Here is a 20263-nt window from a genome sequence, read left to right as displayed (position 1 = left end):
TTATTATTATTCTTGTTCTTCTTTACGTTTTTGGTTTTTTGTTGTTTCCTTGCAGATTTTTGAAGTTGGAGCGAGAGATAAATTTGCCAAAGCTTGTGGTGATTTACTTAAAGTTTGGGAGTGAAAACCAAAGCTAAAGAAGCGAAAAGAAGAAGATTTTCTTTATTTTGTTAAAAAGAGAGAAAAAAAAAAGAGAGACATTTTTATTTTTGTAATTTTTTTTTTAGACTTTATTTTCTTTTGTATTTTTTTTTATGGACTTTGGACATTAATTTTGGGACATTTTTATTTTTATTTTTAAATCCTACGGAAGGGTATCCTTAAATACAAACTGTTTGCAGGGAAGGACGGTGATTACAATATCACCTCGGCCCCTCGGGTTCGCACACGACATAGGAGTTGTGGCCCGAGTCGACTTCAGCGTTTCTTCGCCCGTCTGGTACGGGAGGTAAAATTCTAAACACCCGCGAATCTCCTGCAAGCGGGTTACTGGACTCCTTAAGGTGAATATATGCTGAGGACTTGAATATGGACTGTTTTTAAATTCCTAGTAAAGGGCAAGGACTGGACCATATAAGATAAGGGTTCGGATTTCATCACCGCTCCCTTCTTGCCCGCCTTAGGAAAACGAAACCTAACGCGAACCTAAGCCTAAAATTTGGACTAGAAAGAGACCTATAGGGTATCGATCTTAACAGGACAATCATTCGAAAAATATTGGTTACTCTTTTAAGCACATCTCGAAGTTCTTGACGGTTTCTGCGAGTTGAATGCGTGACTGCGCCGCATTGGATCGGTGAGGTTTTGGGTATCAAAGCTCCACTGAGCTTCCCTCGCCTCGATTCAACTTGCTTTAACTCGGATTGATTCCAGAGGGGTTTGCTCAAATTGTAACGAATTCCCTTTCGAAGGATTAGAAGTTGGTCTAGAAACAATCTAAGTGGAGCCATCATGCTTGTTGTTTGCTAGAAATCTTTAGGTTTGCTGTGGTAAAGTCGAGTCAGCCTGCTGTGTGATTGCTAGAACCTTCCTGTTAGGATTTTTTTTATTTCTTTTTGAATTCTTTTTAGTGTATGCCCGATTTTGTTAGGGCTTGGAAAAGAGATACTCTAGGTCGATTGATTAGCGAAAAACCTAGTAGTTCTTCTGATTTAAGCAGGGAGCTCGAAGACTCTTCTTTTGAGAGCCCTGTTTTTGGAAACTTCAATTTTGAGAATTTATCTCTGAGTGACAAAAGTACCCCTAGTACTCCAGTTGTGCCAACGATGGCAACTTTGAAAGATTACATGTTCCCAACTAGGACCAACCGAGCTTCATGCATTAAATTGCCAGCCACTACGGCTAATTTTGAGATAAAACCTAGTATTCTTCAGATGATCCCTATATTCTTAGGAAAAGATGATGAGAACCCTTATTTTCATATTAGGGACTTTGAGGAAATCTGTGGGACAATTAGGATAAAGGACCTTACCGATGAAGTCTTGAAACTTAAGATGTTTCCCTTTTCTTTGAGAGACAAAGCCAAGACCTGGCTTAACAACCTACCGTCTGAATCCATAGAAACATGGCAGGAACTTATCGCAGCCTTCTATATGAAATTCTACCCTAAGCATAAAACTGCAGCTGTTAGGCAGAAAATTAGTGCTAGTGTGCAACAAGAGGGAGAGTCTCTTTATAGGTTTTTAGAGCGATTCAATGATCTCCTATCTCAGTGTCCTCACCATGGATTTGATAATATGAAACTTGTACAGATTATTTATGATGGTTTAGACTATTCGACCAAAGCCATGGTTGAATCTATGTGCACTGGTGAGTTCACTAGTAAAAATGCTGATGATGCTTTTACCTTCTTAGGAGCTATCGCTGAAAAATCCCAACAGTGGGAATCTTGTGTTGAACCCCCTAAAAGACTCTTGGTCAATAGAAGTAGCACCAATATGGTAGATACGAGTTTTGGTTCAGATGCTAAGTTTGCTGCTTTATCTAGAAGGTTAGAAGCTTTGGAAATGGGTCAGTCTAAAAATAGGTCCCTTGTTGAACCTAATAGAGCCTCTCAAGTCTCTAGTTGTGTAATAGAGCCCGATAATTCATTTTGGGAAGGTCAGGTTAGTGAAGAGCAAGCCCATGATGTCTATAACAATGCTAGGTTTGAGAACCGTCAGAAGTTTGACCCATACTCAGAAACCTACAACCCTGGTTGGAGAAACCATCCTAATTTCTCTTGGTCTAAGGGCCAGAGTCAAGGCCAGTCTAGCAATTCTCAGCCTCCCCCAGGTTTTGGTTCTAAGAACTCTTCAGGTCAAACCCAGTTTCAAAACACTTCCGAGAAAAAGATCTCTACCTTAGAGGATACTCTCACTATGTTAGCAAATAACCATGAAATGCTAACAAAGAACCACATGAGCTTTCAACAAGAAACTAGGAAAGAATTGAAGAATAATTCCCAGAGTCTTGCCAAATTAGAACTTCAAGTAGGACAAATAGCTAAGTTCATAAGTGAGAGAGAAGATGGAAGGTTCCCTAGTCGTACTGATCCCAACCCAAAAGGAGAGAAATCATACAATCATGTGAATGCTGTCACAACCCTTAGGAGTGGAAAGAAAGTTGACAACAAGGTTTCCATGCCTGATAGTGAACATGCTGTAGTTCACCCTGCTGAGCCAGAAAATGAGGAGACTGATAGAGTCTCCAAGGAGACCAATGAGGGTCTTGTTGAGCCCGGCTTTGTTCCCAGAGCCCCATTCCCACAGCTGCTAGTTCCGACTAAGAGGGAGTCCAACTTTAATGATATATTGGAGGTTTTTAAGCAGGTTAATATCAACCTTCCATTATTAGATGCAATTAGGCAGATTCCCTCTTATGCCAAGTTCCTTAAGGACTTGTGTACGCGAAAGCGTAAGCTCAGTGTCCAGAAGAAAGCCTTCATAGCTAGTCATGTGAGTTCTATTATTCAGAATACCACTACTCCTAAGTATAAATACCCAGGGTCCCCTACCATTTCTTGTACAATAGGTAAGTACCGTGTTGAGAAAGTGTTGCTTGACTTAGGAGCCAGTGTGAACTTACTGCCATACCATGTGTACCTTAAGCTAGGACTTGGTGAGATGAAACCTACCCAGATAACACTCCAGTTAGCTGATAGGTCCGTTAAAATCCCTCGTGGTGTGATCGAGGATGTTCTTATTGAGGTCGACAAGTTTATTTATCCAGTGGATTTCGTGGTCCTAGATACCCAACCTGTCCCCGACCCAGAGAACCAAATACCTGTGATTTTAGGTCGCCCATTCTTAGCTACGTCTAATGCGATCATAAACTGTCAAAATGGTATTATGAATCTATCTTTTGGTAATATGACTATTGAGCTGAATATTTTTAATATAAACAAGCTACATTCTGAGCTAGATAGCACATGTATTGAAGAGGTGAACATGATAGGAACCTTAGTTCAGGAGTCATTACCAAACATCGTATCGGAAAATACATTGGAGAGTTGTTTATCCCATTTTAGCCTGGATTTCGACGATGATAGTAACATTGAACAAGTAAATGCTCTGTTGGATTCTGTTCCTATGTTAGATATTGATATATGGAAAGATAGGTTCGAACCATTACTAGCTTCTGAGTCTATCTTAATACCTTATTTAAAAGAGCCTCCTAAGTTGGAGTCTAATTATACATTTTTAGGCCCACCCGAGTCTTTCCCTGTGATTATAGCCTCCGATTTGGATAGTGATCAGGAAAGCAGTCCAGAGACCGTGCTTCAAGAAAATAAGGAAGCCTTAGAGTGGACCATAGAAGATATGAAGCAAGCTGAGGATGAACCACCTGATTATGACTTAGAGAAAGCAATTGACCTTTTTCAAGAACCCGATGGTCTAGAAATTAGGAACATTATGACTAGTCATTGTAGAGGCACCCAAAATTCTAAGTTTGAGGGTAGAGATTGTCAATTATACCCAATAGAAGTCCCTAACTTGGGACTCAAGCCTAGTGCATCTGAGGTATCGCTTGAGTGTATTCAGACTCCACAACCTGATCCGCCTGATAATGTCCAGGAGAAAATCCATATGTTAGAGACCCGTTTCTCGGATGAATCTGTTTGCCGAGACACTCATATGAAGCCCAAGTGGGCACCTCAGATAAATCCAGTTGTCTTGCGAGAAACTTTAGATCAGGTTGTGCTCTATCTGCTCATTTTTCTGATCTTGAGCATTTGTCTCCTATTCGTGGCAGTTCTATTTGGTCTTATGGACCCACAATTATTTCGACTATTGGTATACGACTTTGGAAGGTGAAAATTCTTTTTGAGGTATTTGATGTCTAGCTAATGACTATAAATTTAGCATTTACTGGGAGGCTCCCGCGTTCATGTGATACGGTAATATCCTTCCTTATTTATTTTCCCTCCAGTGGTAATAGTTTCTCCTTGTTCATGCTTTTATTTTCATCCTTAGAACATTGAGGACAATGTAAGATTTAAGTTTGGGGGTGGGGAAGAAACACTTTTTGTTAGCTTTTAGTTGCAATAAATAAACTCCAGAGCCTAGAAATTTATGCCTATTGAGGATTGCACTAACTAATCTAAGTGGATGGAAGCATTTTGATTGTAGGAGTTTGAGGAACCAATCTGATTAGATGGAAACATCTAAAGAGTCTATTCATAAAAGCACAGAGCTCAGGTGTTAGAAATAACATGATAGTTTCACCATATCTCGTTGAGTCCTTTTCACTTCTATTTTTATTTTATTTTGTTTTTAAACTATGTTTCTCTAAGTAATAGGTGGGGCCCACGATTCAAGTTGTTACCAATGCTAGGGTGAATTAGAGTGATTGAGATACCTTCAAAAACAAAAAAAAAAAAAAAGTTGAAAAAAGAAAGTTGAAAGAAGAAAGAAATTGAGACCAGACCATTTGACCAAAAGGAATAAATTCAATAAAGTCGACCACTGGTACCCTTGTATATGCCAGTTGTGTTGACCTAGAGTTAGGTTATCGACCACTGGTACCCTTGTATATGCCAATGTGTTGATATTAGTCAGACTAGTATCTCAATCCATTAGGATAGGTTCATTTTGGCGGAGGCCTTCAGACAGATATGGGAAACGTCGTTCACTTAGTAAACATCAAAACCATCTATGTTTTCTATATCCATCTTCTTGATCTATCCATGTGATTAGTTTAGACTCCGAATATGATGTCCATAGTGCAACTATCTGAGTAGAGCTCTGTCACTTTATATGAATTTTAGTATGCTTGAGTGCAAACTCGTGTACAGCAATTGGAATTTCGCATCAGGGTACTTCTTCCTGTAGTCAATAAGTATGCCAACCAAGGAGATTCTTTAGTGCCTTCCAAGGTTCTGCGTAGATAGCTAAGGTCTGGAGTACAGGTTTTGTGGGTATATCTCTGGTAAGCCCTCCCGAGACTATAACTCGGCCACTAGGGCCACCTAGGGGTTTAAAGGCTTATTGCATATGCTAAATGCAATCGACGATGCCTGCGACAGTGAGTTAGGATTTATTTTGTAGTTTTGATTTGCTCGGGACTAGCAAATAATAAGTTTGGGGGTATTTGATAGACGCATTTATGTGTCTAATATAGCTCATTTGTATATATTGTTAGTACTCGATATTGTACTTATTTGGTTATTTTATGTATTTGTAGGTGTTTTTGGAAAATAATCTCTTGCGGCGAATTTGGCTAAAAATGTGGCATTTGGACCTCCGTTGATAACGTACCAGAAGCGCCTCAGAAGTGTACCGGAAGTATCCCAGAAATACCCCGGAGGAACCCCGAAAAAAGTGCGGAAAATGCCCCAGAGGACACTTGCTATACGGACCCTTGATTTTGGATAAGGGGTAACCTAATTACTAAGGGGTGACCCATTTCCAGGCATCTGCTAAAGGGAGACCAGCCACAGATAAGGGGAGGTCAACTTCTCAAATTTAAAAGCAAATTTTGGCGGGAAAATGCATGCAGCGTCTGGCAGATTTTGGTTCGATTATTGGAGGAGTTTTAATGCGATTAAACACCGGAAATCAGTTGGGATAATCCTGTTAGACCTAAACAGACCCTATGCAAGTGATTGGGCTGATCGAATTGGGCTGGAATGGCCGTGAGAAGCGATCAAAGTCCAAACAGAATATGTGTTCTCTGTGAAGTTTTCAAATATATTTAGAGATTCTGGGAGAGTTTTACGTTGAAGTAAAGTGTATTTAGTCTTGTTTAAGGATTAGGAGAATTTTGGAGCGTAAGAAATTGCCAGAAGACGCGTACAAAGCAACAGAAAAGAGATTTCTCTCTCAACTGCACGTGAAGAAAAAAGGGAGATAAACTCGGATTTAATCGAGTTATTTGGACCCTATTGGTATATAAAGGCTGGTGGGAAGTGAGAGAAAGTTTTATCAAGAAGTTTGGGGAAGTTTAGAGACCACAGAGACGCAGCAGAGAGGCTGGAAGACGAAGAACAGGAAGCTGCAGGAAAGCTTCCTGCTGCTGCTCGAGAAGGAAGAAGAAGACGAAGAACGGACCCTCCAGGACCGTCGTTCTTCAACAGTGCTAGCAGCAGTACACCTGCGTCGTTCTTCAACAGCAGAATACCAGCGTCGCTTATCAACAGCAGCACTAAGGTATCAAGATAACGAGGTTATAATTGGTAACACTACTTATTTAGATAAGGTTCAATCATCTTCGTACTATTATGATGATGAGGATAGTAGTGATGAAGAATCTGAAATATGTAGGCATAGTAATCAGGAATCTAGTAATCCAATTGAGCTTTATAATGATTATATTATTTCTAGTTCAAATCCAAATAATTATTATGATTATTCACCTATTCAAAAGGACGAGGATTTGATTAGGGATTCCACTGTTTTAGACGATGTAGTTTTTCCTGTTTACGAATCCGATAAAGGTTTAGAGGAACCGGTTTATCTTGAGACTACTGTTTTCGAGTCGAACGATTTAGAAACTGTAATCGATGATGGTTTCGAGGAACGGTTTTACCCTGAGAATACTGTTTCAGAGTCGTACGATTTAGAAACAATAGTCTTAGATGAACTCGTAGAGATTAATGAGGATACACTGCAATATTACAACTTAGAAGAATCAATTGCCCATTTTCAGGAATCTGATGACCTAGAAATTAGGGAGATTGTGGCTAGTCTAACTAGAGACACTGAAAACTCTAAGTTTGGGGGTGATTATCACTTTCCTAGTGCTTTACCTTTAACTCTCAGAAAGTCCCCTCACATAGGACGTGATATCCATGCCTCAACCATCTTACAAGATTATCTTCATACTAGGTTTCCCGAACCTAATGATGTCATGAAAAAAGTTCAGTCGTTAGAAACCCATCCTCTGGTTGATGTGGTTTGCCCAGGCTATGATACCCAAATTGACTTTGTTTTCCCACCAAATAGTTTTCTTCCAATTGTGGGAACGTATAGATTTCAAATGTGTTACTTATTAAGTTCTGAGACTAAGCCTAAGTACTTTAGGAAATTAGAATCGACACATTTGTTTCAGAATGACCACTACTCTGACTGTGGTCAACTATGTAAGTCATACCTAATTGACTTAGAGGATCCTAAATTATTTAGGTTATTTTGTGATTCCAGGTTCTTATCTGAGTTTTTCCAGACTCTAGGACCTAATAATTTGAATCCTACCTATGAGGAAATGCATCCGAGGAAAATAGTCTATTTAGACCCCTTCATAGAACCTGAACCTGAACCGCAATTAGCGATAGTTATCCAGAAACTAGGTAAGGGCATGCTAGTCTTGTACATTTTCTTGGTTCACTGCAGTTTCCTTTTGTAAGCTCTTTTTGGTTTTAAAGACCCACAGTTATTCCGGCTACTGTTATACGGTTCGAGTTGACTAAACCTTTTCTATGTCTGGCTGAAGACTTTAAACTTAGCACTTCTTGGGAGGTAACCCAATCTCATGCAACACGGTAATATCTTTCCTTAACTCTTTTGCTTCAAATGGTAACAGTTTCTCCTTGTTCGTGCTTTTAATTTTATCTTTAGAACATTGAGGACAATGTTAGATTTAAGTTTGGGGGTATGGGAGAAACTTTTTAGTTGCAGTATGAATAAATAAACTCCAGAACCTAGAAATTTATGCCTATTGAGGATTGCACTAACTAATCTAAGTGGATGGAAGCATTTTGGTTGTAGGAGTTGAGGAACCAATCTGATTAGATGGCAACATCTAAAGAGTCTATTCATAAAAGCACAGAGCTCAGTTGTTAGGAATAACATGATAGTTTCACCATATCTCGTTGAGTCCTTTTCACTTCTTTTTTTTGATGTTGTTTTCTTTTTAAATATGTTTCTAAGTGATTTGGTGGGGCTCACGATTCAAGTTGTTACCAATGCTAGGGTGAATTAGAGTGATTGAGATACCATGAAAAAAAAATTGAGACCAGACCATTTGACCAAAAGGAATAAATTCAATAAAGTCGACCACTGGTACCCTTGTATATGCCAGTTGTGTTGACCTAGAGTTAGGTTATCGACCACTGGTACCCTTGTATATGCCAGTGTGTTGATATTAGTCATACTAGTATCTCAATCCATTAGGATAGGTTCATTTTGGCGGAGGCCTTCAGACAGATATGGGAAACGCCGTTCACTTAGTAACATCAAAACCATACATGTTTTTCTATATCCATCTTCTTGATCTATCCATGTGATTAGTTTTGACTCCGAATATGATGTCCATAGTGCAACTATCTGAGTAGAGCTCTGTCACTTTATATGAATTTTAGTATGCTTGAGTGCAAACTCGTGTACAACAATTGGAATTTCGCATCAGGGTACTTCTTCCTGTAGTCAATAAGTATGCCAACCAAGGAGATTCTTTAGTGCCTTCCAAGGTTCTGCGTAGATAGCTAAGGTCTGGAGTACAGGTTTTGTGGGTATATCTCTGGTAAGCCCTCCCGAGACTATAACTCGGCCACTAGGGCCACCTAGGGGTTTAAAGGCTTATTGCATACGCTAAATGCAATCGACGATGCCTGCGACAGTGAGTTAGGATTTTATTTTGTAGTTTTGATTTGCTCGGGACTAGCAAATAATAAGTTTGGGGGTATTTGATAGACGCATTTATGTGTCTAATATAGCCCAATTGTATATTGTGTTAGTACCCATTTCTGTACTTATTATGGCTTTTTATGTCCCTGTAGGTATTTCTGGAGAAATAAGCTTTTGCGGCGAAATTGGCTAAAAAAGTGGTTTTTGCGCTCGTGGGAGAAAATTACTATATGGACTCTCACTTTGGATAAGGGGTGACCCATTTCCATGCAGCTGCTAAAGGGACACCAGAACTGGATAGGGGGAGGTCTTCTTCAAATTTCAAATAATGGTTTTTGGCGGGAAAATGCATGCAGCGAGGAGCAGATTTGGAGATCGAATTTATACGTGATTTTAGGAGATTCAATGGCCTAAATCGGTTTCTATGGACTGTAGAAGATCACTCAAGCCCATTACAATCAATTGGATCCGGCCAATTGGGCTGGAATGGCCGAGAGAGGGTTTCAAAGTCTCAACAGAGAGACGTGTTCTGTTTCGAGTTTAGAAGATTTTTGAGAGATTTCTGGAGGACTTTGACGCTGGATTAACATGTACATGGTCTTATTCAAGTCTAGGGAAGAGTTTGGTAGCTATTTTATAGTTAACAACACGTGAAAAAGCTCAACAGAAGCGATTATTCTCTCAACAGCGCAGAGAAGAAAAAGAAAAGAAAAATTCGGAATTTATACGAGATATTTGGGGTCTGTGGGATATATAAGAGTGGTTTCAAGTCATAAAAAGGGTTAGAAAAGTTTAGAGAGAAGGAGGAGAGAGTTCAGAGCCGAAACAAGGAAGATACCATTGATTGATGTTGCTGCTGCTGCGAGGAGGAAGAACGTGAAGAACAGACTCTCCAAGGCCGTCGTTTATCAACAGTGACATCAACTGTCACTTGTGGGTCGTAGTTCTTCAACGACAACAACACTTCAGCTTTGTCGTTGATTCTGGACGCCTTCTGTGGGTCGCAAAATTCTGTTTTACATCATTTGCTTGTCTTTCTCTTCATTGTAAAACACTTTTGAGCATCAATGAAATATTTTGAGAGGTTTTCCAACATGATGAGCAGCTAAATTCTTGGTGATTGAGGCAATGGAGGATCTATTCACTCATGTTTGATTGGTAAATTCTTTTTATAAATTCTTAATTATTTATTTTATTTAATTCACTTGGATCAATAAAAAAAGAGATAAAAATGGTTTTCTTAATTAGTTGTGAATCAGTTTGATGTTTTATGCTTAGAATTAATTCTTTGATAAATCATGCTTAAGGATTACAATTTAATATTTGGACACCTTATAGATTAAGAAGTGATTTAATGAAAAAAGAGCTAGATAATAATTATGAAATATTTTTGTAACCAATCAACTTGAAGTAATAGTGAATCCGGAGCCTTAGTCCATTTTAAATCTTGACATCACTCTTTGAAAATTAATTTGCTTTATTTTTATTAAAAAAAAAAAGTTACCTTCACAAGTTCGAAAAGAACCCCTTTTACCACTACAACTACAATCACTATTTGAAATACATCAGACTTTCCAAGTGATAGATGAGATTCAGTCTCTACATACATTTTGTTGATGAAGTTCCACAAGCTCTCCTTAGTAACTCTTCATCTTAAAATGATGAATGTCGTGAAGCCTAATGCTCAACTACACAATCTATCCTAGTCTGAGACATCGCTATGAGTAGACTAGAAATCAAGACTTATAGTTTTGATCACTAACATTGACAAACAAGCTTGAGATAGCAACACTTGCGAGTTCAACCGAGCAGTGCTCCAACATCTTGAACAACACCAACTAGATAAATTAAAACAAACCTTCAATATTCCAACAACATTAAATCCCCCCACCTATTTAGGATTGCAATTTAAACATGGGAGATCTTCCCGCCATATCTTTGCCCTAATCCTTCAACGCCTAACTCGCAAGGAAAAACTCTGGATGACTAAATGCGTAACCCAAGCAAGAAGATTTTCACTCATAAAATCGTCCCTTATCCCTACTGCCAATCATTTCATGCAAACGCAAATCCTTCCTATACACATCCACACAAAAAATAATTGTATCACGGTAATTTTTGGGCCATGACTCTTTCATCAAGAAGCTCCACCCAATAGAAAGACACAAGCTACACAAACCTAAAGCTCAGGGTAAACTGTGCATCCGAAGAAGCAGGGAACATAACAAAACACTTCTCATAAAAAAATCGGGAATATTCTTGTAATCCTATAAATGTTGGACCATGTAATTCCCACACTTATAAGCTCCACTGGACCATGTAATTCCCACAAAATCCTATAAGTAGCAAGGAGGACTGGGCATCTGCGTATAAGTTCTATTGGAATAGCAAATTATGTGGACATAAAATACCCACAATAATTTCAATCTAATCCAATAAAATACATGCTTCAAAGAAGAAGAAAAGAAAACACTAAACAGACTTTGTGACTGTGCAGCTACAGAGTTACTGCATCTATAAATTTTCTGGTGAGGCACCCCCAATTAAAACCTAATAAGGAATTTTTATAAAGTACTCCTGTTTTGAAATGTACATTTCAAAAGTACCTCCGTTTTTTACAAATTTTCTAAAGTACCCCAGGTTTGACCGTTTTTTTTTATAAAATGGTAAACAGAAAGATAGAGGAGTTAAACTCCACGTGGCACCTACATAAAGTCTTAAATGCCCCTCTCTGATTTGAACAGGGAAGATTCAGCTAGAATCGGATACACTCGACTCAGTGACTCAACTCACTGCTATGATAAACATTCATAGCTTTAAAATCCCCTTCTCAACCACATCTTCAACCACATCTTCTTAAAAGCCCCCCGTTCTTAAAAGTACTTCATTTATAGATGTTCCAAAATAACACAATTGTTCATATAAAATCCTGATGAAACCGCAATACTAAGAGTTTTCATCCAAAAACCATTCAAAAGGAAACTGCAATTCAAAAGTACACGAGTAAACTGCTGTAGATTATCATTACTTTTTCTTGGTGTACTTCTTTGTCTTTTTAAAAGTCTGCTTCACTGTTTGTTGGACATATCCAACACTTGAGAAGTCCTGAGTCATTTTCTGGTTCTTTGTAGTAGATGGAGTTGCAGCTTCTGCAGATGCTTGAGATGGTTCCCCCTTCCAACTTGTCTTCTTTTTCTTAGCTTTACCTTTTGTAGAAATGGGTGCAGGTGTTTCAGTACTGGTGAAGGTAGCACCATCTACTTGAGTTCTTTACCTCTTTACCTTAGGATTCTGTCCAACATCACCACCTGCACATGTTGATCTATTATGACCATTTGAACCACAAATGCCACAAGAATAAGTCATGATTTGTGTTTTAGGTTCATCCCATGCTCTCCTTCTCTTAACTCTAGGCCTTCCTGTTTTCCTGATCTTGAGAGCAGGCTGCAACTCTATCTTTTCATGTTCCTCCAACTAAAGAACAACAAAGAATTATATAAAGAGATAACCCTAAAGGAAAAAATGCAAATTAATTTAAAATATGGCACAAATAACTAAGTAAAATTCATTATTCAAAGAGCTTACCTCCGCTCAGTCATCTTTTCCAGTAAATGGAGCAATAGTTGGTGCATATGTGGCCCTGTATGCAACAACATTATAATAATGAGAGCATTACCTTCCAACACATGAGCAAACATAAATGGTTAGGTAAATAAATAACTCAAGGGAATATTTTAAAGTTTACAAACAACATATTAAAGTTAACTTACTTTGTCCAATCTGGTCACAATGACTTCAAACAGCAAATTGCATGTTGGCAAACAAAACCTCTCATTTGCCATTGAAGACAACTACATTGCTTTGTTTCCAGTTTACAACAAAAATTGCTTTGCTACCTACATTTGTAACCTCATATAATTTTCCCAAAACAGATGGTAGAACATCAAATGCACCAACTAACTTTAACATCTTCCCAATCAATTTCATTGCTTTTGGAACCAAATTTTTAGGATTCCATGTTACACTCTTTGTTCTTCTCTTGTGAAAAATACCCATAACCAACTAGTTGTAAAGGTCTCGTAGTTTACAGATTGGTTTGTCCCTAAGATTTTTTACCATGGAATTGAAGGACTCACTAAAGTTATTGTTTAGGTGTTCAAATTTACTAGTGTAATCAAAGAAAGCCCTAGATCAAGACTCAACACCAGCATCTTCTAGGTACTTCACAGCCAAGGGATTTTCCTTCCTCATCTCTTTCATGTGTTTCTACATATAAGATACAAATATAAGATACATTACAAAAGAACGTACAATATAACAGGATACATAAGTAACATATTTACCTGGAAATGCTTCATTTTGTAACATTTTGCTGCGTTCCATAGTGAGGCATACAATTTTTGTCCCTTGTAGTGTTTCTTGAAATTTGAATATAAGTGCCTGAAATAAAAAACAAGTATTAAGTAAGATCTCACACCGAAATATTGTAGTTCAAAGCAGTTATAATGTATAAGAAATGTCTACAGTTTAAAGAAATAAACAAACCTCCAACAATATATGTGATGTGCTTCTGGGAACACAGCTTGAACACCTTCAAGTATCCCTTTATGCCTGTCTGAAATGAACGTCAGAGGCATTAGATGTGCATTAAGTTTATCTCTCAAGTCAGTGAGAAACATTGTCCAATTCTCAATTGTCTCAGAGCTGAAAACCCCTATTCCTAATGTTACCAATCCATTTTGACCATCTAATCATGTTGCAGCCATCAACACACCACCACATTTACCATTCAGATGGCAAGCATCAAGCCCAACAACTGATCTATACCCTTCCTGCCATCCTTTTATAGATTCAGCAAAACTGATGGTCATTGACTCAAACCTCATGTCAGTATGGCAATATGAGAAGTTTGCAACTGAACCAGGGTTTGTATCAGTCACCATCTTATAAAACTGTGGAACATCTTTGAAACTGTCTTCATAACTCCCATGTAGTATTTCTAACACTAAATTCCTAGCCATACCTGCATTTTGGTAAGAAATTTTTATGAGGTGAGAAGCCTCGAAATCATTAAAAATTTGTCTAGGTTTGGTATTACTTTCATTGAGTTATTCTTCATCTTATCCATTACAATGTCAGCTACAAATAAAGGGTCTGCAGTTCTATTTCGACTATCCTTACTTCCCTTACACTTGTGCTTCAACTTCATATGCCTAACCTTAAATATAGACTGTTTTGGTAGTTTAGAAGCAAAAACAAACCATTTACACACAACAGTTCCTCTATGGTTAAACCTTTTGGCACACCAAACCCTAAGTCTTTTTTTGTCACTCTTTTCAACCTTATACTCACATTCATTCAATACATAGAAATGCTTAAGATGATTTTTGTATGATAAACTTATCAGGAAATGTTGTACCTACAACCATCTGTGAAGGATCCACTGGTTCGGCTTCATCTCCATCATCAAACAACTCACAAGTTTCATCATCACCATCATCTACATCTGGATTATCTTCTCTCCTTTTTTTGTACCACTCAGGGTCTTTAACATCATCACCCAAACAATAACAACCACAAACAGTTATGTATGTACCATCCTGACTTGAATCATTAACTACAACAAAACAAAGAAAATACATTAAAACTGTAGCAATAAATATTCGAAAGTACCTTGGTCATTAACTTGTGTACCATCCTGACTTGAATCATCAATACCTGCAACATTGAAGTGTTGGCAAAACAATTATTATTATATAAAAGTACAAAACCAGAAAACAAAGGTACAAAATATTAATACCTTCATCTGTATCGGGATCATCTTCGTCATCTTTCATGTCTTCATCAGTATATAAGCAGCTCCAGCTTCTGAGTCTTCCACAGGATGACACTCATCCTCTTCAAGGTTCTCAAGTTGAAATACAAAATCATCACTTTATTTACATTTTTTAATCCAATATTCTTGATTAAACTCATCATCGTCTTCCACAGGTGGTTCTACATCCATTACAGGAGGTTCCACATCTTCTACAACTGGTTCATCATCAACTACAACTGGTTTACTACTTGACCCTCCTCTTGAATTGTCACCAACAACACTTGGTTGAGCACGTTGTGAACATTCCTGCCCAAACAACTTCTTAGCAGTAGAAACAACAACACTTTTGTTCTTCTCAGCTAATGAAAATCTTGGGCTTCTTCTCACGACAGGTGAGTTTGATACAACTGTTTTCTTTCGTGTGACCATCACTGACTGCTCATCAGCCATACCTTATTGCATATCAATCCTAACAACTAACTCTATGCAACCTTTTTCATTTACTTTAGCTTTCTCTCAAAACCAGAAAAATGAATGATCATTCTTTAAATTCCAAGAAGTTCCATTGTCTGACACCCATAGTAAGCCAACAATATATGTATCATCCAGACATAACCTTTTGTGAACCATTTGCTCAAATATCTTTAGACTGACTCTGTTTCTATCTATATGTTTCAAAACAAATTCAAATTTACTCTCAATACAATAGCAACTAATGTCTCTAAACTTCACTTTCCCCTTATCAATGTTGTCACTGAAACATACAACACACAAAATATATTACAAACAAGGAAAACAAAATTTCAAACCAATTATATTAATATATTAAAAATAGAATCATGGACAAAAAGGTTTTTCTGGGGATTAATTTTTATGTATTATTTTTTTATGGGTAATAATTTTTTTTTGTTGAAAACTCTAACTTTTTAGATTCGATTCTTCATAGACAACAGAGAAAAAACAGCAAAAATCATTTTTCTGGGTACTATTTTTTTTATTTGAAAACCCTAACTTTTCAGATTTGATTCTTCATAGACAACAGAGAAAAAACAGAAATAATCATGGAAACGGTGAAATTCACATGATATCAAAGCACTTTATAAAAGAAAAAGCATTGAAATCACTTTAATAGAGCATGAAAGTATAGATCTAATAAAAAAAAGTTAGGGTTTGTAAAACCTTACCTGGACATGACCTTCTGCTTTGCCTCCATCGAGAAGATGAGATTTAGTGATCTTTAATAAACAAAAGGGAATCAAAAACCTAAACGAATTGATTTCTATTGATTGAATATCGAAAAGGGAGAACCAGTCGCCTCCTTCCCCCTTTTCTCTTCTCTGAACGAAAAGAAAATGAAAAGAAAATGAGATAGCTTTGCTCTCTCTCTATCTCTTTAGGTTTAGGTATGGACTGTTTGGTAATTTTGTATTATTTTTTTGACCGAGTAAAATGGGTTTGATTAACTAATATAACCCCTTCATGTTTTTTGTACATTGGGGGCACTTCCAAAAATTTGTAAAAAATGGGGGCATGAAAAAAACGACCCCAAAAAAACGGAGGTACGCATACTTAAGTAGCCAGACTGAGTTTGGTTTAGCCAGTATGCGAACGGGTAAGCATACCTCCTAACACAACAGAAAATTTCAGACCCAAGACTTACGCCAGTACGCGTATCGGTATGTGTACTTAGGTACCCGGATTTTCACAAACCAACAAGTACGCATATGGGTATGCATACTATGGTTCCCGGACATGGATTACATACATGCAAGTACGCATACTATGCTTATATCCAATTGTTCTAAACTCTATTTCAATCATTGAAACATTCTTAGAGGATGACAATAGTTGTTTTCACGAACTATTAGCATCAAAGCAATTTTCAAGTTATTGAAATAATCATTACGAAACATTCCAAGTCTACACCAAATGATTGTATCACACAAACCATGTAAGATGTTACTCGGAAATTTTCACATGATCATGTTTTGACTTTCTTCAAGAATATAAGATAAACTTGGTTGAAGCGAAAGCTTACCAACACATATTTCGAGAAATATGTAAGCGAGTTAAACTCAGCTCGAAATCTCAAATACGACTTTTGTCTCAATATAGGAGATAGAGTGGAAATAGACTTTCCAAGTGATAGATGAGTTTCATTCTCTACATACCTTTTGTTGATGAAGTTCCATAAGCTATCCTTAGTAGCTCTTCGTCTTCAAATGATGAATGCCTTGAAGTCTAATGCTCAACTACACAATCTATCCTAGTCTGAGACATCGCTATAAGTAGACTAGAAATCAAGACTTATAGTTTTGATCACTAACATTAACAAACAAGCTTTAGATAGCAACGCTTGCGAGTTCGATAGTGCAGTGCTCTAACAGCTTGAACAACACCAACTAGATAAATTAAAGCAAACTTCAATATTCCAACAACATTAAATCCCCCCACCTATTTAGGATTGCAATTTAAACATGGGAGATCTCCCGCCATATCTTTGCCCCAATCCTTCAACGCCTAACTCGCAAGGCCAAACTCTGGATGACTAAATGCGCAACCCAAGCAAGAAGATTTGCACTCATAAAATCGTCCCTTATCCTTACTTTCAACCATTCCATGCAAACTAAAATCCTTCTTGTACACATCCACAACAAATTAATCGTATCACGGTAATTTTGGGGCCATAACTCTTCCATCAAGAAGCTCCACCCAATAGAAAGAGACAAGCTACACAAACCCAAAGCTCAGGGAAGACTGGGCATCCGAAGCGGCAGGGAACATAACAAAACACTTCTCATAAAATAAATCTGGAATATTCGTGTAATCCTATAAATGTTGACCATGTAATTCCCACACTTATAAGCTCCATTGGACCATGTAATTCCCACAAAATCTTATAAGCAGCAGGGAGGACTGGGCATCTGCGTATAAGTTCTATTGGAACAGAAAATTATGTGGACATAACATACCCGCAGTAATTTCAAATTTTTTTATATAGAAAATATAGAGAAGGGCTCAACTGAGCACTTCACCCCGAGTTACAACCATGGTATCAGCCATGCCAGGACTGGCAACATGATGATCCATCAAGAGGAGATCTTTAGAAATGCTAGTGTTGGAATTATTACAGTGATCCATTGTTTCACAAATATTTGTAGGATGTTGTAGCATAGTAAAAAGGGATAGGAGATTAGGACCTTTCCAGTTGAAGTTCTGGAAGGAAGTAGAATTTCTAGCTATCCTAGCTAAATTTGCAGTAGTTATATTCTGTTGAGAGGTTCTTTTAATTAACCTCCCCAAGACAAAATCAATTGGATCAATTCTTCTGTCAGTATTTTGAAGATGATCTCCTTGGAATCGTTATTGCACTTGAGTTTGATAAAGAGATTGAATGGTTTCTATAATTTCTTCTTCTGCTGCTGTATAGTCTATGTGTTGTTGGTGCAGATCTTTTTCCCAATTCAGTGCTAATTGATCTCCTCTACTTGCTCTGTCTGAGCTTCTGAGTCATTTTGTGTAGTCTTTGACGTTTCTAGCTCCCATGCATTGACCTGTAAAAGAAACATCCAAGAGACCAAAATTAGTATAAGTAATAGGATCACTATTAGCTATTCAATTGTTCATGTGTTGAATATGAATGCTAACAGTGATGCCAAGATTTCCTCCAAGATTGTTGTTCAGACTGTTGGAGTTTGTGTTCTGGATATTTGGCTCTATGTGGTGAAAGTAACTATTTAGGATATGCCCAGGATTGTGAAGAACCATGTTGTAGGTACAAAGATGTTGAGTGATCTTTATAGTTGTTTTAGCAACATAAAGTTGAATGTTTCTGAATATTTGATCATATCTAGCTTTCCAGAAGAACCAACAAATGGTAGCAAAGGTAGCATTCCAATTATCTCTGGGATTTTTTGGAGAGAGCCAACCATTGAACCACTCATGAAAGGATCTATAATTAGAGAAGAGTTGATGGTTCTCCCCAAAGATGTGAGTCCATACATCAGAAGCCGCATGACAGGATAGAAGAACATGAGTGATATCTTCAGAGGAGTTTTTGCATAGAGAGCAGATAGGGTCTATATAATATAAGATGTTGGCAGTATTGGAATTAGTAGGGAGAATGCCATGGGCACGCTTCCAAATGAAAAGATGGATAGATGGAGTAGTGTCTATGTTTCATATTTTCATCCAATGAGCAATCATAACATCATTTGCATACTTATCATTGATCTGCTTATCATACAGGGATTTGACAGAAAAATTCCCTGTATTAGTCAGACTCCAAATTATATTATTTTCAGAGTCTGGGTTGTGATGGGTGTTGATAATGAGGTTTTGGGTGTCTTGAGTGAACCAAAGAGCTAGGAGATTTTGGTCCCATTCTCCATGGGTAGTGAAAAGTTGATTAACAGTTATGAGGTCAGGAGGGCAAAGGGGAGGTTTTTGTATAATGTTATGGGATCCTTCTATCCATCTGTCCTCCCAGATATGGATTTTTGATCCATTTCCAATCTTCCAAATGTAATTTTGTTGAATGCAAGATATTCCTTCTAGGATTCCTTTCCATATCCAAGAGTCAGTTGCCTTTGGTTTAGTGTTAATTCTGATAACCTCCTGGTTGGGGTAATGAGAAGCTTTCATAGTATTGCTCCAGAGAGAATTTGGTTCTTTCACTAATCTCCATGTTATTCTGGATATCATGGCAAGGTTGAAGAATTCCATATTTTTGAAGCCTAAGCCACCTAGCTCCTTAGGTTTGTTGACATCATCCCAAGCAATATAGTATAATCCTTTAGATTTATCTTGCTCCTTGTTCCAGAAGAAATCCCTTTGGATAGCATTTAGTTCTTTGCAGGTTCCTTTGGGTATCTTGAAGCAGTTTATTTGGTACACACTTGAGGTGTAAGTGACTGTTTGGATTAAGGCAACTTTGCCAGCTGTTGAAAGATTTGTTTTCCATCCAGCAAACCTTTGTCTCAGTTTATCCACACAAGGTTTGAAGGCTTGAATCTTGCTTCTGTTGGTGAATAGAGGAGAGCCCAAGTATTTATCAGTGCTGCTAATTCTTTGAACCTGCATGCCTTCACTAATAGCAATTTCCATATCTGGAGATGTGTTTTTACTGAAGAAGATCCCTTATTTGGAAAAGTTGATTAGTTGACCAGAGGATTGGCCAAACTCTCGGAAAATCTTGATGAGATTGTTGCATTCAGACATGTTGGCTTTGTAGAATATCATACAGTCATCAGCAAAGAGGAGATGATTGATACCAGGGGCATTATTGTAAAGTTTGATTCCATGTATGAGACCTTGAGATTCTGCAGAGATAAGATATCTAGAAAGGGCCTTCATGCAGAAGAGAAAAAGATAGGGGGATAAAGGGTCTCCTTTCCTGAGC

General features: G+C 37.6%; 1 protein-coding gene across 1 annotated transcript; it reads right to left on the bottom strand.

Annotated features, from left to right (window-relative positions):
* Nucleotides 1-18332: 18332 nt before the first annotated feature.
* Nucleotides 18333-19968, bottom strand: LOC113324500 (uncharacterized mitochondrial protein AtMg00310-like). Its single transcript, XM_026572822.1, has 2 exons — nt 19450-19968; nt 18333-18416 (listed from the first exon to the last, which is right to left on the bottom strand). Exons 1-2 carry the CDS (start codon nt 19966-19968, stop codon nt 18333-18335), a joined length of 603 nt encoding a protein of 200 aa, XP_026428607.1.
* Between the last annotated feature and the right edge of the window lie 295 nt (nt 19969-20263).

This window comes from Papaver somniferum, chromosome 11 (genome assembly GCF_003573695.1).
Source record: "Papaver somniferum cultivar HN1 chromosome 11, ASM357369v1, whole genome shotgun sequence".
In the NCBI taxonomy this organism is placed as follows: domain Eukaryota; kingdom Viridiplantae; phylum Streptophyta; class Magnoliopsida; order Ranunculales; family Papaveraceae; genus Papaver; species Papaver somniferum.
Note: the sequence above shows the minus strand (reverse complement) of the source record. Positions and strands in the feature narration are given on the sequence as shown.

Bases quoted from the DNA above. Each gene is read 5' to 3' on its own strand.
- LOC113324500 (XM_026572822.1), bottom strand. From the start codon at position 19,968: ATGGAAATTGCTATTAGTGAAGGCATGCAGGTTCAAAGAATTAGCAGC. The intron at 18,417-19,449 runs GCAACTGACTCT...TTTCTTTTACAG, and splicing joins GAATTAACACTAAACCAAAG to GTCAATGCATGGGAGCTAGA.